The sequence below is a fragment of the Amblyraja radiata genome, chromosome 7 (genome assembly GCF_010909765.2).
Source record: "Amblyraja radiata isolate CabotCenter1 chromosome 7, sAmbRad1.1.pri, whole genome shotgun sequence".
In the NCBI taxonomy this organism is placed as follows: Eukaryota; Metazoa; Chordata; class Chondrichthyes; order Rajiformes; family Rajidae; genus Amblyraja; species Amblyraja radiata.
Genome location: NC_045962.1, coordinates 23273529 through 23300295, shown reverse-complemented (window position 1 = coordinate 23300295; position 26767 = coordinate 23273529). Strand labels below are relative to the sequence as shown.

At 41.7% G+C, this 26767-nt stretch overlaps 1 protein-coding gene across 4 annotated transcripts in view; it reads right to left on the bottom strand.

Annotated features, from left to right (window-relative positions):
• Positions 1–22582: 22582 nt before the first annotated feature.
• The window catches only part of znf385b (zinc finger protein 385B), a 263021-nt gene continuing 258836 nt past the window's right edge, over positions 22583–26767 (bottom strand). For all 4 annotated transcript variants that reach the window (XM_033023838.1, XM_033023839.1, XM_033023837.1 and 1 more), the window contains exon 8: positions 22583–26091. In XM_033023838.1, the coding sequence (XP_032879729.1) occupies positions 25879–26091 (213 nt within the window). In that variant the 3' untranslated portion in view covers positions 22583–25878. The remainder of the gene's footprint in view (positions 26092–26767) is intronic.

Here is a 26767-nt window from a genome sequence, read left to right as displayed (position 1 = left end):
CTCTCTCTCTCTCTCTCTCCCTCTCTCTCTCCCTCCCCCTCTCCCTCCCCCTCTCCCTCCCTCTCTCTCCCCCTCTCAGTTTTTCTCTGTCTATCAAATGCATTTTCCCACAGCCATTTCTAACTTTTACATTTGTATCAACATCCTCTTTGTGAAGATGATATAATCAGAACTATGGCTGTTCCTTCAGTCTCCACACTCAGTTACTGCTATGGTCTCTAACTTTCCCCGAACATAACCATTTGAGAAAGATTTTGAATCTGATTAATTTAAGTAAGATGTTTTACAGTGGTAAATCGGTCAGATTAATTGCTTTGCAATTTAATGTAATATTGTAGAATGAGTCTGTGAAACATAATGCTGCTAATAATCAATGTAAAATGAAGCTTGTATGTTTAAAGTTTAAAGGTCACTTGGGTCTGAAACTAAGCACCGTTTTGGACAACTGTCTAACAACCACTCATTGCATCAGTTACCAGGGGAAATCCACGAACATATGATATCATTTAATATATTACGTTTCTCTGTAAAAATAGTAAAATAAACATAAATTTTAGTCGTATTCTAAAACTCGTGTCTGTGAAGATTACAATTATAGCAATACTAACAGTAGCATCACAACTACAAATGCATGCCTTGCCTGTGGCAAAGGATAATGATCAGACACAAACACAGCTATATATGAGTTCTATCTCATATTAACAGCTGCTAGTATTCCATTTTAACTCTCACGGCTGAAGGATTTCTCAAGCATTTCTAAATACCATGGATCTGAGTCCTTGGCTTGGAATTTGTTGCAACAGAAATATTGGCATTGAGTACTCAAAGTTAGGCCCTCTATTCCCTTGTGCCTCAGGGGTCAAATTAAAGTACAATTTGATGGGAAAATAATTCTAGACTATTACAGCGAAGCAATACGATAGCTTATAATCTTTGTTGGTCCACATTTATAGTTTCAACCAACTTCATTTGCTTATTTCTTTATATTTAGTAGAAAATCTTTGAAATCTACTGCGTCGTACATTATTGTATGAACCTTCTCTCAAAATTGAAAGGGCTCTTCAGTAACTCCCACATTGTCCACGAATGACAATGGAGATATTTCAGCATCTGGGTAATTCTTTGTAAGACCTATTCACTTGGAGCCCCTTCTCTACTCTTTCCCCAAGACCCTGTGAAATGTTTCTCTTCATCGTACATAACATTTTCTTGGTTCAATCTGAAGAAGGTTCTTGACCTGAAACGTCACCGATTCCTCTCCAGAAATACTGCCTGATATGCTCCAGAATATTGCGCCTATCTTCGGTTAAACAAGCATCTGCTGTTCCTGCCTACACATTTTCTTGGTCCATTGAAGGCATTATCCATAAAAACCTGTCATTAAACCTCTGGTGATTAGACAACTGATTGTACAGGCATTTCAATTCCCTCTGCTGAATGTTCAATCTAGCTACCCAGGGCATCAGCTCAGGTCACTTTACCTTGTACTTTCAATGCATTAAGCAAACTGTCTTCAGAGTTTGGGCCAAACTTCTGATGGTAGTTTTGGAGAATAGCAAAAAAAAACCAGAAAATATTAACTGTCTACACCATGGTCAGAGAAGTTGGTACTTCAGGTGAATTCTGATGGAACAACATTTTAGAAGGTCAACCCTCAATGGTTTCACTGGAGTTTCTGCATTTATACCTGTAAGACAGAACACTGATACTGTTATCCATTGGGAGATTGTAGTGAAATACACCAAGTTTAAAAATATTTTTATGAGGAAATATAAAATAACATTTAAAACATGTTTTAAAACATGTCCCATTGAAATACGGAAGATATAAAACATTGTAGGATGGCTCAACACAAAAGGAGAGTTTTCAAGCCATTAATCCTGCACATTCGAAGATTAATCCATTTATGACAATTCCCTTTTTCTGTTGTAGCTGGAAAGTTTGTTTCACCAAGCTATCCCCTGTGTCCTGCCCCCACCTCTCTTTTCCAACTTTTTCCCACAGACTACTATTAATCTGAAGGATTAATCTTAACGAGTTGGTCTCCATTTATCGACTTCTTGGAAGCATATGGTGCAACAAAATCGTAAAAACCAATTGTTACAGGACTGGGTGAAGGTCAGGAATATAAATACCTATCTCCTATAATCTCCTACTTTCTACTCTTTTTCTCTCCTCGTTTTTTCTCACTTTCTCTCTTTCCTCCCTTTTCCTTTTCACACACCATACAACACACGTTTTTCTATTTTTTATTATCTATTCTCTCTTTCTCTCTTTTATTATTTAAAAAAAAATGAAGCTCTACATAAAATGTAACATGCCAATATATATTAGGCACCTCAGTGCCACATTACTGTACTTACTTCTAATAAATATAAATAAAAATTAAAAAAAATCTGAAGGAGGGCCCCGACCTGAAACATTGCCAGTCCATTCCCTCCCCAGATGCTGCATGACCAGCTGAGTTCCTCCAGCACTTTGCGTTTTGCTCAAGATTCCAACATCTGCAGTTCCTTTTGTCTCGACTTTATTGGTCCTATTTTTACTCAGCCCAAGATGACTCACGAGTGAACGAGGTTTTAATTTTTAGCTCTATTAGTACGAATGATGACATTTCAAGTGCAATCATCTAATTTTTGCTCTTTGTCCATAGGGAGTTTCCATCTCCTGGATGATCTCAATATATAATGTATTATGAATAACAAACTACTCAAATGAGCCAACCAATATACTTGTCAAATACTCAACAATATTACTACTTTACCTATTGGACATTATATGACAACCTTAGAGACGATGGATTCTCAAACCAACATAATGAAACAGCACAATTAATTTTCAATAAACTGTATCAGCATTTTCTGTGACTTTTCAGAATAACATAAAGAGCAGTTAGGATGAAGTGAATGCAGCAGAGATGTGTAGCAATCTTAAAATCCCTCCACTGCCATTTTCCCCATACATTTGGTTTCGTTTGGGACTGTAGTGCATCCTCAGCATTAATGCGGAGCAAATTTAAGGTAATGTTTGCCCCAAAAAGAAATTGCAGTAGTCTTTTAAGTTCTCTCTGATTGTTGGCATGCTGTCATAGGAAACATTGATATTATCTTGAAGTAACAAGGAACTGCAGGTGCTGGAATCATGAGCAAAACGGAAAATACAGGAGGGGACTCAGCAGGTCAGGCAGCATCCGTGGGGGGAATGGACAGGCAACATTTCAGGTATCCTTTTATATGAGTCAACATGAAAAAGATTAAAATAAAATGGCAGATGCTGCAGTCTAAAACAAAAACAGAAAATGCTGGGAGCACTCAGCAAGTCAGGCAGCATCAAAGACGAGAATAACAAAGTTGCTGCTTTAGGTCAGAGTGGTGATTCTGGTAAAGTTCTTCAACTAAAATGTCAACTTTGTTTCTGTGTTACACTGATGATGAGAAAGAGTGAGCTAGGTGATATTTAAAGGGGTTGATGTGGTATCTACATCATGATACTGAGCATTATACATGTAATTTATCTTGTGGGCATCTGAAATTATGCGCATTCTAAATCCAAGAGTGCAAATTACATTGACTGGTTGAGAATTTGTGGTTCTAATCTATGTGGCATATTATATACTTTATTTAATTCACAATGATATTAAGATTAAAAACGTTCCAATTCTACATTGAATATTTAACAATCCTGCTTTAAAAAAGCCAGGCCAATGGCTTTTGGTACAGCGATTTTTTTTCTCTCTCGTTAAAACCCCTATCGCATGGTACAAGTTCATTTCAAGAGTTCTCCCGATTTTGCCCTGATTCGAACTCGGAGATTTACGGTAATGGCTACTCGTCGGTACTCGGGGCTCTCGTGGACATTTTTCATCATGTTGAAAAATCTTCACGAGTCGTCCCGTGCTTCCCTGCCGTTAGCAAGTCTTCCCGAGTACCTGCCGTTAGCGCTAAGAGATGTCCCCGAGCTCCAAGGTACCCGCCATGTTCATTCTGCGTGCTTACCACCAGTTTGATTTTTTTTTAAACTCGGGAGAGCTCTTGGAATGAACTCGCACCGTGGGACAGGGCTATAAGTTGACTGATACTACTCCAGTAATCCAGCAGGGGGCAACAGTGGTTATATTATGAGTTCCCTCAACCACTGCAGATCAGAATCTTCAAATCTTGATTAGCTGAACCAGAAATAGAAACCGAATATTCAGCTAATGAGACCCATCAGAGAAAAATCCAGATGCTTTAATTAGCTTCAAATAGAAACTTGAAAAGATGAATTATACCTCACATCAGTGGAATCTGTAGATGCAGGTTGATAATAACAGCCTTAATATAAGATTAGCAACCAGACACAACTACTTTGGAGTTACAGATTATATAAAATGTCATCACATTTATTCTTTGATTCAAGGAATAGCCCTTTGGATGACAAGAATGTGGAAGTTTGGAGAAGATTGAGAAAGCTGTGCTCCTCTGGACTAACTGATAAAGATCTTTTGCAGTCTCTTGTGTCTTTGTGGAGTTTGCATGTTTTGGTGTGGTGTGCATGGTGTGACCACATGTTTGCATGGTGTGACCACGTGGGTTTTCTCTGGGTGCTCTGGGTTCACCATATAACAATAAAAATTACGGCACGGAAACAGGCCATCTCGGTCCCTCTAGTCCGTGCCAAACACTTATTCTCACCTAGTCCCATCCACCTGCACTCAGAACATAGCCCTCCATTCCTTTCCCGTCCATATACCTATCCAATTTATTTTTAAATGATAAAATCGAACCTACCTCCACCACTTCCACTGGAAGCTCATTCCACACAGCTACCACTCTCTGAGTAAAGAAGTCCCCCTCATGTTGCCCCTAAACTTTTGTCCCTTAATTCTCAAATCATGTCCTCTTGTTTGGATCTTCCCTACTATAAATGGAAAAAGCTTATCCACGTCAACTCTGTCTATCCCTCTCATAATTTTAAAGACCTCTATCAAGTCCCCCCTTAACCTTCTGCGCTCCAAAGAATAAAGACCTATCTTGTTCAACCTTTCTCTGTAACTTAGGTGCTGAAACCCAGGCAACATTCTAGTAAATCTCCTCTGTACTCTCTCTATTTTGTTGACATCTTTCCTGTAATTTGGCGACTAGAATTGTACACCATATTCCAGAATTGGCCTCACCAATGCCTTGTACAATTTTAACATTACATCCCAACTTCTATACTCAATGCTCTGATTTATAAAGGCCAGCACACCAAAAGCTTTCTTTACCACCCTATCTACATGAGATTCCACCTTCAGGGAACTATGCACAGTTATTCCTAGATCCCTCTGTTCAACTGCATTCCTCAATTCGCTACCATTTACCATATACGTCCTATTTTGATTTGTCCTGCCAAGATGTAGCACCTCACACTTATCAGCATTAAACTCCATCTGCCATCTTTCAGCCCACTCTTCCAAATGGCTTAAATCTCTCTGTAAACTTTGAAAATCTACTTCATTATCCACAACACCACCTATCTTAGTATCATCTGCATACTTACTAATCAAATTTACCACACCATCATCCAGATCATTGATGTATATGACAAACAACAGTGGACCCAACACAGATCCCTGAGGCACCCCACTAGTCACCGGCCTCCAACCTGACAAACAGTTATCCACCATTACTCTCTGGTATCTCCCATTCAGCCACTGTTGAATCCATCTTGCTACTCCACTATTAATACCCAACAATTGAACCTCTTAACCAACCTTCCATGTGGAACCTTGTCAAAAGCCTTACTGAAGTCCATATAGACAACATCCACCGCTTTACCCTCATCAATTTCCCTAGTAATCTCTTCAGAAAATTCAAGAAGATTAGTCAAACATGACGTTCCAGGCACAAATCTATGTTGACTGTTCCTAATCAGACCCTGTTTATCCAGATGATTATATATATTATCTCTAAGTATCCTTTCCATTAATTTGCCCACCACTGACGTCAAACTAACAGGTCTATAATTGCTTGGTTTACTCATGGAACCCTTTTTAAACAATTGAACAACATGCGCAGTACGTCATCAGCTTGGTGTCCATAAATGGAAGAATGATACCAATGACATTGTCCACAATTGATACCGAATCATTATGTCATAAGGTTAAATCCTCAGATGCTGCCTGACCCACTGAGTTCCTCATACAATTCGTTTTTATTGCTCATTGAAGGAACTACACTTGATGTTGTACATCAAAAAGATCCATTGAATTAGATTGAAACCCATGGCGTGAAACTGGTCGCAGCACATAAAATGAGTGATAGTGTTTACAGGATACAGAGAGTGGTAACAACACTGTTTGTATCAGACCAAGGCAGGCAATATAGTGCCACAGAGAACGGTATTAAGGCAGCTGCTTTACATTATTTATATAAGGACTTGAACTTGGGACAACAATTTCCAAACCTGCAGATGTATGCATTAAGTTTGGAGAAGGATATTAATATGTTTCAAGGATATATGGCCAGGCGACTGGAATGAATATATGGAATATGAAGTTCAATGTTGTGAAATGTGGTGTTACATTTTGGTGGGAAGAATGACAAGGAGCACGTCATATCGATGAAAAGGAATTTGAGACTAAACCCTGTGGGTATGTGTGCATAATTCATTGAACATGCAGGGAGGCAGAGAAAGTGGTGGTAAAAACATGCAAGATGCTTGGCTTTATAAATAGTCATAAGATTCAAGATCAGGGAAGTCATGCTGAATTTTTATAAAGCACTAGTTCAATCATAATGTGCCCAGTTCTTGGGTTCTATGCTTTAGAAAAACGTGTAAAAGCTTTGCCAAGGTCAGAAGAGGCTTACAATAATGATTCCATCAATCAGGGATTTTAGTTACATGGATAGACTGGAGAAGCCAGGGATATTTTTTCTTCAAACAGAGAAGCTTATGATAGGATCTGATAGAAGTATTAAAAATCATGAAGGATATAGCTAGGGTACAGAAAAACTATTTATATTGGACAGGCATCACGAAAATGAACGAGAGTGAAGGTCAATGTTAAAGGAGGCATGAAGAGAATTATTTTAACACAGTGGTTGGGGCCAAAAATCCATTAGCCTGGGGTAATAATGGAGAAACAAGGAACTATAAATGCTGCAGACATTGGTTTACAAAAGAGGACACAAAATGCCAGAGTAACTCAGCGGGTCAGGCAGCATCTCTGGAGAACATGGATAGGTGATGTTTCTTGAGTGTGAAGTTACTCCAGCACTTTGTGTCCTCAACTGCAGATGCTGGTTTACAATGGAGGCAGATTCAAGTCTTGTGTTCAAGACAGAGCTGGGCAAGAATCTGAATGGGAAAAAAATTTAAAAGGATTGACATCGATGGAAAGAGGGGGTTTGAATTGAGGCTGGCTGGATTGCTCTTACTTTGGATCAGTACTGATCCAACAGTCCGAAAGAACTTCTGTGCCGCAGCCACTGATCAGATATATCCGAGGACACTTCGGGAAGCAAGAGAGGAGAAAGATTTAATAGGTACCGACCTGAGGGGTAACTTTTTTACATAAAGGGTGGTGGGTAGGTGGAACGAGCTGCCAGAGAAGGTAGTTGAGGCAGGTACTAACATAACATTTAAGAGACATTTGGACAGGTACATGGATAGGATAGATTAGTGGGATATGGGCCAAATACAGGCAGGTTGGACTGAATGGATGGTCAGTATGGGCATGTTGAGCAAAAGGGCCTGTTTCCACGCTGTATGACTCAACAAGTACTCTCTAATTCTGATCTACGATCTTTCTAAAAGGCCATTATGCTTTCTTTCTATGTTTAAAAAAAATATTCTATCAGAAGGTTCCTCAGAAGCTTCAGTGTGGCTGGCAGAAAGCATGTGATATTTATCAGGATGTTGGAAATACTCATGGGTTCCGCCCACAACCACCGTAGGGCTGAATGCAGACTGCAACAAATTGCTTGTTTCCAGCCCTGCTGTTATTCTGAACGCAAAAGGAACTGCAGATGCTGGTTGACAAAAAAAGACACAAAATGCTGGAATAATTCAATGAGTCAGGCAGCATCTCTGGAGAGAATAAATAGGTGATGTTTTGGGTCAGGAGCCTTCTTCAGACTGATTGTGATGAGGGGGAGAAAGCTGGATGAGAGGTGAGGGCAGGAGGTGAGAAAGACTGGCAACTGAATGGCGGATACAGACGAGGGGAGTTTTTGAAATGCAGATGGCCGGACAAGGGCCAGAGATTAAAAGACAAGAATGATGAATTAATGATAGAAGAGATGCGAATTGTGAAGCCAGAGGCAGGGATATAGATGAAAAGTCGTGGTGAAGAGGAAAGAGAAATGGATGCAAATCCAGGTGGGGCAAAAGGAAATAAGGGGGAAAAAGGAGGGTGGCTGTTTTTTGATTGGTTAACTGAAATTAGAGAATTCAATGTTCATACCATTAAGTTGTAAACTACCCAATGTGAGGTGCTGTTTCTTCAGTTTACCTGTCGCCTAACTCTGGCAATGGAGGAGGTCCTGGATAGAAGAGTATGGGAATGGAAGGGGAGTTATTCTGGCACCATCCCAAGCAGAATGTAAGAGATGGAACAGGAGTTGAAAGGCCACCGTTTTAGCAGAAAGCCGCAGCATACCACTCTAATTCTGCCACACCAGCTCCCATGGATTCCAGTCAAACTCAGAAGATACAGTAAGTGCAGATGGTAAACTTGATTTTGTCGTAGAAACCAAAGAATGGTTCAGTGGTGCTTTTATTATCACATGTGCAAAGTGCTAACACTTGAACTTATTTTTTCATACAAACAGTCCAGTAGAGTATTGCCATACCTCTGATCCTTGATTCGCAAGTGTACAGAAATAGTCCACTAAGGCCGCATGCAAGAGGTGCCATGTTTTGGTGCCATTTTCAACGTCCATGCTCTGGTTCTTATGACCGATGCCTGTAACGGTCAAGTCCCAGGCTGTTGCAGTCCTCCAACCATCTCCTTCCATAGACGCATGTCTCTCTCCTTGCCTATCCACCTTTGTTCCCCGGGGATGCCTCTCGCAGCCAACCTCGAAGGCACAGTAGGCCAGTCCCCGATTTCCTCTCCTACCATCCTTGCTCCTTGCCCTTCGTGTCTGTCGTCGCTGACTCCATCTTCCCGGTCTCCCAAAGATTTGCCAAATTATTTTCACTAAGATGTTTTACTTTTAATATACTCTGCAGTCATAATATACTCATCCATTCAACGTGGTCTGCCTGGAATGAGACAAGTATGGATCAAATAATCTAATTTTATTTGCACAAGTGACGAGATTATAAATCTCACAGGTACTCAAATAACAGCCAATGAAATTGTTGCAGAACGGTTATTATTAGATGGTTTATTAAAAAGGCATTGTTCTGGAAATAACATTGTTTTGTTTCAGTCTGATATTGTACTGTACAAGAGGAAATGGTATCTGTCACATCTTCTTCCATGTTGCATCTCTAGCGGCAGTTCTGTCACGGCTCAGTGCACAATGTAATGACTTACCAATAAACAGGAGATTGAAATTCAGGGCACTGTCATTGAAACTGGTGCCTCAGCCAGCATTCATTGAACATGCAGTCACACTATATAATGCTGTGCATCCATCCACAGATACTGATTTCACTTTCTTTTTCGAGACCAACAACAAATTGTTTCAGTTATTTTGAGACTATTTTGATTACAATGATTAAAGCCGTCTAAATTATATTGGAGTGTATTTTATTTTAATGGATTCCCACTTACAATTAACACCCCAGCAATCAGCACTCATTTAGAAAATATCCCAGGCAAGATGATTGAATTTGATGCAGCAGATTAAGCTAACTAGTGCACTAAAGAGAGGGGGATAAAGAATCACTTTTGTTTGGTACAATGATTTTATTTTTAACTGAGAACGACATTTAAGATTTCCCACCAAGCTTCCAGCAGTACATTTTCTTCAGCAACAAATTCTTAACAAAGAACAATTTAACATTCTTTCATTTCACATTTTAAAGAGAGCAAGGAAACACTTCAAGAAATGTAACAAATCTCTTAGGATCTTAATATTATGGCATTTTTTAAAATACAACATTACAATAAAATTACAAAGACGTTTTGATGAAATTACCCGTAAAACATCAAAGGCTTTTCTTTTTGTTTTGAATGGATGTAGGCAAGTATAAAATCAGCCAATGATAAAATCAGGCACAGGGATATTGACATTAGAAAAAGAAACAGCTAAGGATGAAATTGAAAAAAGAATCACAAATTATCCTCAAGATAATCAATATCGACTGGTTATCCCTCAAGGACCTGCTTGATTGATTGCAGAACATTGCCTTTTGCTTTTAAAACTATGGCGAACCTTCATAATCGGTTTATAATTCAGATAAATGTGAATAGCATCCCATAACCTGCTAATATATGAATAATTGATCGATACTTCAATTATCATGTCCCAAGCCTTTCTTAATGAGTAAAATTAATAGCAGGAAACTCTTCAGTACCCATCTGCAAGGTGCCATGGAATCCGTAAAAACCTTGAAAATAAAGACCAAAATAATTGCTGCTGACCATAGATGCACGGGCCATGTGTGATTCCAAACTGTACTGAACAGAAAGAACTTCATCATAATCTTCATTGATATTTACATCCATGGGGTCGCTCTATGACCCACTGTTTTTTGAAAGGAGCTCAGTTTGGATGGAACTTTGATCCAAGGAATGGTTCAGAAGCTCAAGTCTCACCAGGATATTTATGGAATTTATATCCAGTTCGTCAATTCGTAATTGAGAAGGAACAATAATTAATGTTAGCAGCAGTGATGACCAAATTCTACCAGATTTGTTGTAAAAAAAAAAACCCTTCTCGTTCAAGGAAGGACATGTGCCATATTTCCCCAGTCTTACCTATATGTCATCCAGATCTGCCCCATTTGAGATGGATATCACTACAACCTTTGGATGGAAACCATCAAAATGGATGGTTTGAGAAATGGATGGTTTTGAGAAATTATTTACAAATAAATCAACTTGGCTGTTTGTGGGTTACTCATGTTTATCCTTTCTTTTCTACTTCTTGTATGCTAATATATAATAGGGCCATTGAGGTATACAGCATGGCAACAGGCCATTGGGTCCAATTCTCTCTGCCGACCATGTTGCTTAACTGGGCTTGTTCCACTTGCTTGCTCGTCAGGTCTATTTAAAATCTTATCCATTGCAACATAAGCCCTATACTTTGACGTCACTACTGTGGAGAAAAGGCTGCAGATGTTCATCTTATCTGTGCCCCTTAGGATTTTATAAACATCGATAAGGTTACCCGACAGCATTGTACACTCCGAGGACAAAGGACCCAGCCTCGCCAGCCTCACCTTATACCTCAAACCCTCCAGAGCTAGTAACATTCTCAAAACCTTTCCAGTTTAATGACAGGATGACCAGAACTGATGAGTGACACAGCAGCACAGAGGTAGAGATGCTGCCTGACAGAGCTAGAGTCCTGGGTTCAATCCTGACAACAGAAGCTGCTTGATTCTGTGAAGTTTGTATGTTACCCTGTACCCGCGTTGGTTCCTCCTGGTGCTACGGATTCCTCCCACATGCCAAAGGTGTGCAACTTTGTAGGTTAATTGGCTTCGGCAAATTGTCCCCAGTGTGTAGGATAGAACTAGTGCCTGGATAATTGCTGGCCGGTGCCGACGCGCTGGGCCAAAAGGCCAATTTCCACATTGTATCTCTAAATTAAACTAAACTAAGCAGGACTCAGTACTACAAATATAGTCAACCAATGTATTGTACAGCTGTAACATGATATCTCAACTCCTGTTCTCAGTAACATTGCCTTTAAAGGCACATGTGCCAAATGCCTTCTTCACCACCATCCACCTATGTCACCACTTTCAGGGAGCAATGTATCTGCACCCCTCACACACTCTGTTGTACAACACTCCTCAGGACCCTACCATTTACTGAGCAAGCTATGCCATTTGTTGTCTTACCAAAATGGAGCACTTTACTTGTATCTGAAGAAGAATCCCGACCTGAAACGTCATCTCTCCATGTTCTCCAGAGATACTGCCTGACATGTCAAGTTACTTCAGCACTTTCTATTCATCTGCCATCCCTTTGTGCAATGGGCCAGTTAATCAAGATACTGTTGTAATCTCAGATAACTTTATTCACTGCCCACAATACCAACAATTTTTGTGTCATCTGCAAGCTTCCCAATCATGACACCTATATTCACAACCAAATCGTTAATACAATACAATACAATTCAATTTATTGTCATTTGGACCCCTTGAGGTCCAAACGAAATGCCGTTTCTGCAGCCATACATTACAAACAAATAGACCCAAGACACAACATAATTTACATAAACATCCATCACATTGCTGTGATGGAAGGCCAAAAAAACTTCTCTCTCCACTGCACTCTCCCCCCCCCGATGTCAGAGTCAAAGTCAAAGTCAAAGCCCCCGGCGGGCGATGGCGATTGTCCCGTGGCCATTAAAGCCACGCCGGGTAATGCAAGGCCGCACACCGGGTCTTGGTGTTAGAGCCCCCGGCGTGCGCTCGCAGAGACCCGCCGCCATTCCAAGCCGCGCGGGGCGGTGGTGTAAGGCCCCGCTCCAGGTGCTCTTCAACCCCGCAACTCGGGCGGGAGAAGTCGCCGCTGTGGAAGCCCCGAAAAGCGGTCTCCCTCCAGGGACCCGCGGGCTCCTGGTGTTACCGTCCGCCAAACCCGCAGTTGCAGCCACCGAATCTCCGGGGGTCGGGTCGCAGCAGCGTCCACCACAGCTCCACCCGCTCTGGACTCGGCCAGCTCCGCGACGGTGAGGTGAGTAGTCGGCACCAGAGCCCCCGGTCTTCCTGTTGGAGGCCGCTCCTCGTTGCAGCCCCAACGACAACGGAGACTCGACAAAGAAAAGGTCGGGTCTCCCGTGCAGGGAGAGATTTAAAAGTTACCCCCAACCCCCCCACACCACCCCCACCCCCCCACACACATACCCCAACAAAAATAACAAAAACTACATAAAAACATAGACATAAAATAATAAAAACGCAGACGGACTGCAGAGGCCGCTGCTGACGAGAGTCGCGCCGCCTACCAATTACACTACGCCTACTAATACAAATAACAAACAACTGTGGGCCCAGAACCAATCTCTGTGGTACATCATTTGTTACAGACCTCCATTCTGAAAAACTCCCTACCACCACTGTCTCCAACCTTCCAGCCAATGTTGTTACCAATTGGCTAGATTGCCCTGAATTCCATGTGATCTAATGTTCCAGATCAGTCTACATGTGGTACCTTGTCAAAACCTTGCTAAAATTCATATAGGCAACATCTGCACTGCCCTCATCCATTTTCTTGATCACTTCTTCAAATAACCTTATTGATGAGACACAAGTTTTCCACACACAAATCCATGCTGACCATCCCTAATCAACCTTTCCACATGCTGGTGGATCCTATCTCTCTGAATCCCCTCCAATAACTTGCCCAGCGTTGATGTCAGGCTAACCTTTCTGTAATTCCCAGGCTTTTCCATGCAGCTGTTTTTTTTTTAAAGCACCAAAACGTAGCCACCCTTCTGGGATCTCACCTGCGGCTCTATATGACACAAATACATCTGCCAGTGGCCCTGCAATTTCTTCCCCAGCTTCCCACAAGATCCTTAAGATGTTTTACCATGTGCTAATAATGAGTGTAAACTGACCATTATTAGTTTCTTTCATTAACCTCTTCATTTTAATCAGTAATGCTCCATGTTTATTCACATTGTTTTCGTTAATTCAGTAATGTACATTTAAATAACATGATAAACTTTCTTCCTTACCTTTCATACCAGGGCAGCACAGTGACACAGCTGGTAGAGTTACTGCCTCACAATGCCAGAGACCTGGCTTTGATCCTGACCTGGGTGATGTCTGTGTGCAGTTTGCACATTCTTCCTCTCCGTGTGGGTTTCCTCTGGGTGCTCCGGTTTTCTCCTACATCTTAAGAAGGTGTGGGGGTTTGTAGTTTAATTGGCCTCTGTAAATTGCACCCAGTATGTGTAATGCCCCTGTCCCACTTAGGAAACCTGAACGGAAACCTCTGGAGACTTTGCGCCCCACCCAAGGTTTCCGTGCGGTTCCCGGAGGTTTTTGTCAGTCTCCCAACCAGCTTCCACTACCTGCAACCTCCGGGAACCGCACGGAAACCTTGGGTGGGGCGCAAAGTCTCCAGAGGTTTCCGTTCAGGTTTCCTAAGTGGGACAGGGGCATAAGGAGTAGCGCGAAAGTGGTGCAAACAGGTGATTGATGGTCAGCATGGACTTGGTGGGCCAAAAAGGCCTGCATTAATACTGTATCTTTCAATCAATTCAATCACTCAATAGTTGCCATTCTGAGGTAGGGTGGCCAAAATGTAGGTAAAAGTGGTGAGTGTTGAGGAGAGGAAAAGAAAAGATAGACAGAGATGGAGTAAGCTTCACTGAAAGTATTGCAAAGGAGGGATGGCTGCTGAAGATATGGTGATGTGGAGGAATGAATGTCAGCGGTGCACAAAGCGGAGCACTATTGAGAGATCTCAGGGAACTGTAGGACTAGAGGAGGCTATCAATATTGGGAAGAGTGAGAGGAGTTGAAAAAATGGATTCATTTTCTTTAATTGATCAACATAGTGCATTATGGAATATGGACAGCAGGGGTTTGGGTGAAGTAAGATTTTAGGCCACAATATGTTCATATTTGACATAAACAATATTCTTCACAACTCATGAATCGTGTCCCCCCTAATATAAATATGTCAACTATGTTGCAGAAGCAACAATATAAATGTTAATGCCTTCCGTATGCTCCAATTTTTCTTTCTGTATTGTTGCCTTGGATCACGAATAAATGTACAAAGCTCACTTGAAAAACATTTAGATGTTTATCTTCCCCTTTTTGTTGCGCTTTTTTATTATTCCTTGAATGTGTTTGTCTTACATTATTCAGTTTCTTTTATTAGAATATTGGAACAGGAGTAGGTCATCTCATCCCTGAAGTCAATTCTGCCATTCAATGACACCTTGGCTGAGCTGTGACCTAAACCCATATCTTTGCCATATTTCTTTATACATTTGGTTATAAAAAATCTTTCAAGTTCAGATTTAATATTAAACTATTGACATAGCACCAATTGCCGTTTGCTGAGGAGAGTTAGAAACATTCTACCAGTCAATTCATTTTTGAATAGCTTTGTCTTCAGGACATCAAGCTGAACTAAATCATTAAATAAAGGATCATTAAAATTCTTATTTGTTATCTAAATCTTGCTCATTACTTATTATCAAATCAAATATGACCTAACACTTCATGCAAACTTGCTACAATGATTTCAGACTTAGGCAAGTCAGATTTTTGGGGAAAACTGCCTTGAACAATTTTATTTCTCATTTCCCTTTCCTCATTTCATTTTTTTATCTTTCCATTTTTTTTGTATTGTGCAAAGCATTATGACTGGTTATTGCTTTGGAGCTCTCCCCATGTTGACTAATATAACATTCTCACAAATGGTCTATTTACCCATGTAGGAAGGAACTGCAGAAGCTGGTTTACACTGAAGATAGACACAAAATGCTGGAGTAACTGGAGAAAAGGAATAGATGACATTTTGGGTCAAGACCCTGCTTCAGACTGAGAGTCAGGGGAAGGGGAAACAAGAGATATAAAGGGTAAAGAGAACAAATGAATGAAAGTTATGCAAAAAGCAATGATGATCAAGGAAATATAGAGCCCACAATGGTCCATTGTTGGCTGTGGGGAAGGTGATAATGAGTTATACAGACTGTGAAACTCAACAGGACAACAGTGAAACTAATACGATGACTAGGGTGGGGGAGGGATGGAGAGGGAGGGGATACAAGGGTTACATTGTTAGAGAAATCAATATTCATACCGCTGGCTTATTAGATGTCCAAGCGAAATAAGAGGTGATGTTCCTCTAATTTGCATTTAGCCTCACTCCGACAATGGAGAAGGCCCAGGACAGAAAGGTTAGTTGGGAATGGCATTTTCAAAAACCACAGCAGTAATCCAAGAAGATTAATACCCCAACATTTCTTCCCATTTTTGGTGTCAAGGTTTGTTTGAAAGTCACACTATCGGAGGATAGTCTTAAAACTTGAAAATCAATGGTGTATACAATTCTCTCATTTGTGAATTTAAAACAGTTCATGAGAAATTAAATCAACATGAAGAATAATTCAACTTTACTTCAGATTTCACGAGTTGGTCTGTTGAACAGATGAGGCAGTATCTATAGCATTTCAATGGAAAACAATCAAATGATGAGTCTGGAGAAGTGTCCCAACCCGAAACATCAACTATTCCTTTTCTGCAGAAATGCTGCCTGACCCGCTGAGTTACTCCAGCTTTTTGTGTCTGCCTTTGGTTTAAAGCAGCATCTGCAGTTCCTCTCTACACAAAACTCTTTACTTGCTTTCTCTCCTGTAGGTGTCTCTCCCATCCACAATGACAACTCTTCTACCCACAATCTTCCTTCCTACCACTGATTGTAGCTGCATTAACCATCTCCACACAGGGTGCTTATCTCCAGCAATCCATCACCACCTGCTCCCCAGGACCCACTCACGGTCTCAACATTCAGTCAGCAACTACCATTCATTTACCCTGGGCCCTACATGGGCCCCTGGTCACCAGGCCATGGCCCTAGAGACCTTCATGTGCTCTGTCATGAAACGTCGCCTCTTATTTTTCTCCAGAGATGCTGCCTGATCCGTTGTGTTACTCCAGCATTATTATTTTGAAGAGGCTTCATATCTCTTTCGCATAACTAATTGGTTAGATTTAGTCCATGTGGATAGACTATTTGAATTAGGATGAGTGGAAGGACAGAATCTCGTATAATCATTTTTACCATTATGCTTGTAGTCTCAAACCCTCTGCTTCAAGAAGGCTTAAAGTGGCACATGAACAATCATGGAATGGAGGGTTGGAGAACATGTGCAGGCTGGTGTGCGGCTTAAATTGACATTGTGATCGACACTGATATGGTGGGCATTAGGGCCTGATCCTGGGCTATGCTGTTCAATGTTTTAAATGCAAGTGCTTAAGGCATCTGAAGACCACAAGTTCAACAGAAAGGAGAGGGCGGCTGGGTTAGAACTGCAGCAATGGCACAGAATCACTGGCCCAGAGACAGGTGTTAAGGACATACACGGTAGAATGGTTCAACTACTCCTCATTACAAAACAGTACAATCAGAACTGGGCAATTCTGCTGTAAACAATCATTGAAAATCTGGGCTTGCATTGACATTTATTGGGCAATTGGATAAATTATGAAAAGGGAGATGTAGGAAATAGAATTTGAGTTTATCAGTTGCAGCTGAATTTAGCACCACCACGGGTGTGATGGGCATAGCAGTGTTTTGTGTTAAAAATTTAACAATTTTCCATGAAACATTAATTTAAATAAGCCACCTATTATTATTATTATTTTCTATCAATACATAAATAAAACTCTGATCTTGTTATCTTCCAGTTTGGCGGTCTTTCTATTTGCGTGAAAACGGTTTGCGATAGCGCTACAATTTTTAACCAGTTCACTCACCGTTCTCCTGTACTGCGAGTGCGCCAAGTTTCGTTCCGATCGGTTGAATGTCGTAAAAGTTAGCGAGGCTTAAAAATCTTAAAAACCGCGCATACGCAGATCAATCTCTTCTCCTGCCAGTCAGCGCCGCGCGGATTAGTCTCTTCCCCTGTCACTCCCCGGGACGGTCCGCCCCTTCCTGCGCCATCGCATATTTACTGGAGCTGAGGATGGCCGGCGGAGGTTTCCAACCGGACACAATATTCAGAGGGAGCCGAAGCAGCCCAGCCCCGCCTCAAGCAGCCCAGCGCCAAGGAGCCCAGCGTCGGAGACCCGACCCAGCCCAGCCCAGCGTGGGAAACCCAGCCCAGAGTCGGAGATGTCGCCAAACGGAAAGCGGAGACTCTGATCCCGGCGGAGGAGAACGACTAGTGACCAGCACACGCTGTGAGTCCCCATCGCTGTGAGTCCCCATCATGAGGCAATTCCAGCCACTACCCCTCTGGTCTCCCTCACTGGCTCCTCCCCCTCACCCCCATGATGCCCCCCTCTTCTCCATGATTTTTCTCCAAGCTCACTCCCCCCCCTCCCCCCCGCCCACACACCCCTCTCCCCCCACAAATCCTCCCCGCCCATACACCCCTCCCCCTCACAAGCCCCCCTGCCCACACACCCCCTGCCCACACACACACACACACCCACCCACACACACAACCGCACCCACAACCCCCTCGCCCACACACACAACCCCACCCCCACAACCCCCCCTTCCCCACACACCTCCCTCCCCATCCCCTCTCCCACATCCCTCCTCCCACACCCCTCTCCACATACACACCTCCCCCCACCACACCCCCCCCCCCCACACCACCTTCTCCCTCCCTCCTACATTTCCCCGTCCACACACCCCTCCTCCCCTCTCAACACACACCCCTCGCCACCCACCCCACTTCCCTCGCCCCCTGCCCTCCCACACATGAATAGGAGGGGGAGGGGCTGAGGGGAAAAGCGCCGCGCCTGCGCAGTTAGGGGCTATGGATGAGTGGTGGAATATTGCTTTGGGGAATGGGTTGCGTTGGGGGAACGGGTGAGTGATGGAATATTGCGTTGGGGAATGGGTTGCGTTGGGGGAACGGGTGAGTGGTGGAATATTGCGTTGGGGAATGGGTTATGTTGGGGGACCAGGCCTCCCGTGTGACTGGGAGGGTCCCACTTAGTCTAGTTTTAATTAAATACAACAATCCAACAACAAATGTAGCACTGGATCAGCCACTACTGCCTGTGATAATCTATTAAAGCAGCGAGTTCATAAATCACACAAGAATGAATACTTGAGCCACATATTAACAGATGGAACTCAGCATTACAATTTATTTTGATTGTTTTGTTTGAGGCTTCATTGTGATGAAAGTTTGCATCAGACAATTTAAGAACAGAAAGTAACTAGCTCCACAAAATTGCAGCATCCCACAAATAGTTACACAGATAACTTTGTACACAAGCTTTTGTGTAGGATTACAATGCCACTTTTCATACAGATGTGTTGCAATCTTCTGTGGCTGTAAAGTGTGTAGGTGCAGCATTGAACAGGGTAGAACTTGGATGTCTGAATCCAGCCACCTAGAATGAGAAGCAGGAATCATATACTAACTCACAGCTAAAAGGCGAAGTCTGCCATGTGGAGTAGGCACAAACGCCAGGAGTCCTTTACAAAGAGTCAAAGCAGGACATTAGTTCCTATCCTTTCTGTGAAAGGGAACTGACAACCATTTTAGGGTCTCTCTCCAAAACCGGTATGCCCTCATCCATCCAGCATGATCACAGAATGTGCTCACGAAAACCAGACCAAGAGATTAGCTGCAACAAAGTGGGCAAAGTGACCTACCAAATTAAATCACTGCTGGTGCTGGGAAATTTAATGGAGAACTTTGGAATTACTCAGCATGCAGGCAACACTGTGGAAAGAGAAATTAAGTTCGTCAACCATCCTTTCATTCCTTTGCCGAAAGCTGATTTTTAGCTTTTAGTTTTTGAGATACAGAGTGGAAACAGGCCCTTTGGTGCCAACCAACGATCACCTGAACACAAGTTCTGTTTCCCAATTTTGCATCCCACACACTTGGGGCAATTTATAGAAGCCAATTAACCTACAAACCAGCACGCCTTTGGAATGTGGGAGGAAACTGAAGCACACAGAAGGAACTCACGCGGTCACAGGTAGAATATGCAAACTCTGTAGTCTGGAATGAACCTGGGTCTCTGGCGCTGTAAGGTAGCAGGTCTACTGCTGTGCCACCCTAAATGTTGAATCATATCCCCATACCCAATGCATGACCCAACTTTAGTTCCAATCACTAAGTGATGAGCTTTTCTTGACCCGCCCGAACAGCACCCAGCTGAGGGCTATTGTGATACTAGCTACTGTCTGCACATGGCATTCGCTGCACTAGGAATGCTAACAGGAAGCCTGAAGTCTAACATCGGGGAAACATCTGGTTTCAACATAAGAAGGGACACCTAAACCTTTCAACCCTTGCCCTCCCTCATTCTAATATTTGTTTTCAGTTATTAGATACAGCGTGGAAACAGGCCCTTTGGCCAACCGAGTCCATGCTGACCAGCGATCGTCCATACACTAGTTCTATCCTACGTACTAGGGACAATTTACAGAAGCCAATTAACCTACAAACCTGCACGTCCTCAGAATGTCGGTGGCAACAGGAGCACGCAGAGAAAACACACGTGGTCCCAGGGAGAATGCTCAAACTCTGTACAGACAGCCCCCGTAGTCAGGATCGAACCAGGTTCTCTGGCGTTGTAAGGCAGCAGGTCTACCGCTGCGCGACTGTGTTCATTTCCAGTGCCTCATACACAAAAATAGTATAAAGCTAGATTAAGTGGGACCCGTTGAGTACCATGTTCACATGGGAGGGCTGGTCCCCCGACGCAATATTCCACCTCTCCACCAATTCCAATATTGGTGGCCAGTGGGGGGGCTTTCTGGAGACCTGTTATGGGTTCTTGGGGTGGCAGCTCAGTCCCTCAAGCCTGATCTGCTGGCAGCTCACTCACGGCTGGTGGGCTGGCAGTTGACTCATGGCTATTCCTTGAAATTCCATTTCAAGCAGGGTGCAAGGTCACCAAATTCAAATCCATTTTCCTACCATTTCAAGCAGGGTTCAAGGCAACCAAATTCAAGTGCAGTTTCCTACCACTTCAAGCAGGGTGCAAGGCCACTGAATTCAAGTGCAGTTTCATTCCACTTCAAGCAGGGTGCAAGGTCACCAAATTCAAGTGCAGTTTCATTCCATTTCAAGCAGGGTGCAAGGCTACCAAATTCAAATGCAGCTTCATACCATTTCATGCCGGGTGAAACCACCATAAAACCACACAAAACACCAAACTCACAGTTCAGTAGACATTCAGTGTGTTCAGTTGATTCACAGCTCAGACAGAGTCGTGACCTCTCCCTCCCCCATCATGCAGAGACTGAGCCACACCCACACTTCCAGGTTGTATAACCCCTCCCCCTCCCACCGGAAAAGGTGTGGCTTTCATGGCGTGATTGACAGGAGAGAGATTCTCAACATTTTTTAAACACTAATAACACTTTTATTTTTCATTTATGGGAAGAATTCTCTGCACCTGCTCAGCGGAGTGGGACTGAGTAAGATAGCCAAAAATCACAGCCGTAAGTGGTAGTGTTTTATCTAAAATCAATATACAGTGCAAACAGGAAGTAAGTGCATTTGCAGTAGTGCCTTTTAACTTCAAGCCAAAGCACCCAAGCCGCCATTTGCAGTAAGTAGTGCCTTTCAGTTTCAAGCCAAAGCACCCAAGACGCCATTTGCAGTAAGTAGTGCCTTTCAACTTCAAGCCAAAGCACCCAAAGCTACCATTTGCAGTAAGTAGTGCCTTTCAACTTCAAGCCAAAGCACCCAAGCCACCATGTGCAGTAAGTAGTGCCTTTCAACTTCGCCAAAGCACCCAAGCCACCATTTGCAGTAAGTAGTGCCTTTCAACTTCAAGCCAAAGCACCCAAGCCACCATTTAGAGTAAGTAGTGCCTTTCAACTTCAAGCCAAAGCACCCAAGCCACCATTTGCAGTAAGTAGTGCCTTTCAACTTTGAGCCAAAGCACCCAAGCCACCATTTGCAGTAAGTAGTGTCTTTCAACTTCGCCAAAGCACCCAAGCCACCATTTGCAGTAAGTAGTGCCTTTCAACTTCAAGCCAAAGCACCCACGCCACCATTTAGAGTAAGTAGTGCCTTTCAACTTCAAGCCAAAGCACCCAAGCCACCATTTGCAGTAAGTAGTGCCTTTCAACTTTGAGCCAAAGCACCCAAGCCACCATTTGCAGTAAGTAGTGTCTTTCAACTTCAAGCCAAAGCACCCAAACAACCATTTGCAGGCAGTGCCTTTTTACTTCAAACAAACCACATTTTCATTTTCAAACCACATTAAGGGGACTCACAGTTGAGTTGACATTTGTTTTGTGTTATTCAGAGCTCAGAGAGACATGACCCTTTGGCTTCATCCATCTAGCAGAGACTGAGTGAGGCACACCACTTCCTGGTTTTATAGTCCCTCCCCCTCCCTCCAGCAGGGGCAGCAGAGAGAATGGTGATTTTTAAAAAAACATTAATATTTCTCTGATTTTTCATCGATGGGAAAAATCCTCCTATCCCGGAAGGCAGAGGGGGGCTCTGAGCGAGGTGGCCAGAAATGACGGCCGTAGGTGGCGGCGATCTCTCGGAAATCACACCACAGCGATCCAAAAGCGGTCAAGATCAGACTTTTAGTAATATAGATGAATAATTTTGGATATTTTTCTCCTCAAACAGAAAGGACAGTTTTTCCCCATTCACTTCATTTATGTAATTAATATATGAAAAACTCTTGTCATGCATGAAGGTTATCCCCCTTAATTAAAACCCTTTGATTATAATTTACCATCCCTGAGAATAGCTGATGGAGCCATGCCATAACCTCTCTTTCTGTATTGTCTTTTCTACATTTTATTAAATCTGTTTACATATTATAACAACGTGTGCTTTTAATCGCAGTGAACATAATTTACATGTTGACAGGAAACTGTATACTGATCACAAGGAGGAAATGGAAACAGAAAAACGTCACCATGGAGAAAGATACAAGGAGTAGGTGGGTTCATTTACAAATGCTGAAAGTGACCTTTAAAATAATATACAAAGCTATTCTGTCGTTAGATTGAGATCAGAGTTCTTTAAATAATTAAAATATATATATAAAACCGCCGTGGGAAACATAACAGGTTCATGAAGAGACTGGGTGACTCCTCCAGCTGTCTCCAGCTTTCCTCAAGGCAGAGGTTGCTTCTTCACATCGATCCTGCCCGATTCCAAAGATTGCTCACACCAGTAACACCACACAAAAAACTTATCACACATGTTTACGACGGCACTCCTTATACATTTTGTTTTTTTTGTAGAAGCAATTGAGTATTTCAAACAGTTTCATCTGGATGTTTGCCCTTACATCATTATTTAATGGTTAACATGAAACCTCCGACATGATTGATAATATTCATGCTACCCTCCTTCTCACGCTATAGCAAAGCAGAAAACACAAGGCATCCTTCAAAACGTGTCCACTTTGCAAACATTTTCAAATCTGATTAATTCATACTGGAGGGTTGAGCAGTTTTGTTGGCAGAGGTTCAAGCCCAGCCAAAAAGATTGAGGAAGCTCGAGTTATGCTGAACATGTTTTGCATTTAAAATGCCACAATTTAAAAGATTAGGTTGCAATTGGGGAAATTGAATTGAGAAATCCAGCACGTTATTAAAAGAAAAGCCAGGCCCAAGAAATCATTTGAAAACGGAATGAGGCAGCATATCAGAGACATCTGACAAGGGAGTATTGGTGAGCAGCAGTTTGAAGGAATGCCCATAGATGGTTGATGGACAAAACAGTGAACCATTAGTGTCAGCAATTTAAGAGCCTATGTTGTGGAGGTAAAGGAAATTGTTGAGGTAAGATGTAAGATACATCAAACCCATGAATCTTGAATCTAAATTTGAATTTACTTAGATACTATGGCTGGAGAGATAGATGGAAGCAAACAGACTCAATAATAACAAGATGTTGCAAGATTGATTTTTGTGCAAGGTCTGCATTCTTAACTGATCATAAGTCTGTTTCGGATAACTGTCGCTGATAATATTTCTTCCCTCCCCATTATTTAATATGCGGCTTTGTAAAGATCTATTTGGATAAAATATACGAAGAAGATGACCCTGATCTTCTTTCAGGGTCTCCTGGCAGATAGAGTTTGGGACACTCTGGTTGAAAATCATAGGCTATACTGTCTAGCAGTTCATAATTTTGCTTAATCCTTAAGTTTGAAGATTTATTGAACCCTTTTAGCTTGTTCTTTTGAAAAAGGGAACATGGCGAAGGAAGAAATGAGAGAATTTAGTGACTGAGAGGCTCAAGTGCATTGTAGAAATGCATCCTAACAAATCCTTTTAAATAATTCAGTGAATTTCCATTGATCCGACACGATTAATTTACACCTCTATTTTAAATGCTATTGTCATATTACTAACCTCCTTAGGAAAATTCACTGTTACTGACTTTGTGAACCTTTGTTGCCTATTAATGTCTTTTACACTTGGAAGAATTGAGCTTTGGAAAAATAAAATGTAATGCTTAATCTTCACATTTATGAATCATAGTACCCTAGTTAGAATTCAATCATTCTGCATACATTATTACAAAGGGAACAAGATATTCAAACTAAGAGGAGGTTAGCCAGATCAATTTACACTGCCAGTTTAATATTGTCCATGGGTTCAGGTTGTTTAGTTAATTATTAATATTTCACTCTGAAACGACGAAGGGATGTATTTAGGTTGGATAATATTACTAACATTTTGAAAATACTTTCCATGTAACAGGCTTACAGTAAACAGACACAAAATGCTGGAGTAACTCAGCAGGGCAGGCAGCATCTCTGGAGAGAAGGAATGGGAGACGTTTCGGGTCGAGACCCTTCTTCAGACTGAAGGTTTATAAGGAAAATGTTTGTTCCTCAAATGGTACAGTGACAGTTTCATTTTAACATTCATTAAGCCACAGACATTTTACAAACAGTTGATTGATATACCCCATTATTACATGTTTTCCCCAAGTACCAAAAAATAGAAACAGCAACATTTTGCTTGTGCACTGCATATCTCGTTAGCCTTTATTTTCAAGGCAGATGGTATTGCAACACGTTCAGTAAAGCCTAAGATTATGTTGTTTTTTTCTAAAATTATTTACTTTCTGTACATTATTGCATTGAAGTGCTACAAATTAATGCAGCAACATTACAGCTAAACATAACAATGGAAGAATTCTGTGATCAGAAGAAAATTTCTGATTGTGTAAAATAAAAGATCTATATCTTTCTTTAAAAAGTTCTGCTAGAGAATCATTATGAATTGTGCAATACACCGAGCTGATACTTTAAACGCATCTTTCACATTATTTAGCAGCAAAACTGACAAAAAATGCTACCAAACAACTTAAAACAAATTTATCACAGGGCAAAATTGAAACCATATTAATTTGAACTATATCTCATGAGGCTGTGCTATCTGCAAGTTATGAACTTACTGAGGTGTTAAATGTAAACAAGAAGTTAAATGAAGAAAAGCTAACAAAAAAAGTCTGCAGAGTGCTGTGTATAGATCTGCAAGCAACTACACTGCAACTAAACATAAATTACCATTAGAGTTTTAAATCAGACCTGAACAATTCTATCACTATACAAGTTACAACAGTGTTGTATTCAGGTCTGTAACAGCCATTTCACAATCCCTGACATCACAACGTTGTTTTAAACTACAGACGCAGTTCATAAGGAATTCACAATTCACCACATAATGCATTACATTATGTACCAGATATTCATTTATATATTTTTTATACCTCTGTTTATTAGGAAGACTCTTGATGTTAAGTCTGTAGCAACAGATATTTAATGTTTGCCTGTAGATGGATTCCATCTGTGGACAGATTCATTCCAAATAAAAACAGTTATAGACTGTAAGGACTAACTCCATAAAAGTTCCCTTGCAAACACAACCCAGTGTTGGTAAATTAATTAAGAGTCGTATCACACCAGCACTGAGATCACAACTGTTCATGGAGATGCTACGAGCTGGTGTCAATCTGTATACTTCACAGCATGGACAAATACAAGGAAGAAAAATAAGTTGTTTGTTTTCCTATCTCTGCTGGCCTCGTGTTGTCCCTCGATAAGAAAGCATCAATAAGGCGCAAAGAGAAATGACCCAGGTGATGCGCGAATGGGTCCAGGTGCTGGCCTCAATAGGGCAGGTGTTAATGCCGTCTGGAACAGCGAGGTAGCAGGACGTGGGTGGAGGGAAAGCGGAGAGGCCATAGTTGCAGCAGCAAAAGGATTTGAAAGAAAACCAGGTGGCAATGGTTTTATTAAATCCTTCTGAAATGCTATCTTAGCCTGTAATAAGAAAAGACAAAAGAAAACATTTTATTGAAGTGTTAAAATTATTGATGACACACAACTTTGGCCAGTTTCTTACATTATAAAAATATTATGAGCTCTAGAATTACTCCAACGGACAAAGATAATCACATGCTTATAATGATGAGAACATTTGGCCCATTGGGTCTTTGTCGGCTCCCAGAAGAGCAATAGCATTAGTACTATTAATCTTCCCCCTATTTCTGTCTCATACATGCCCATCAACTCTCTTCTGTCTTTTCCTGCCATTATCCCATGCTTAGGGTAATTTATAATTGCTAATGAAACTATCTGATTGCTCTTGGAATGTGGGGGGAAATCAGAGTATCCAGTGAATCCACATGATCATGGGAAAAACATGTAAGCACCACACTGACAGCTCTTGAGTCAGGATCAAACCCGGGTCTCTAAAGCTGTGAAGTATCACACTAACTGCTGCACCCCTGTGCATTATTTACACCTCTGCAATTACTCATACTACCATAAACACTAAGATTTAAGTAGCCAAATTATCAAAGAAAATATACAGTATCTCCAGGCTTTGAAAACAAAATAGCAAAGTTCTTGATCATGATCCATTGAGCACCTTCGGCAACAGGGTGTGGAGTCTAAGCTCCCACATCACACCACTGCTGAAAAGGAAAGGAACACA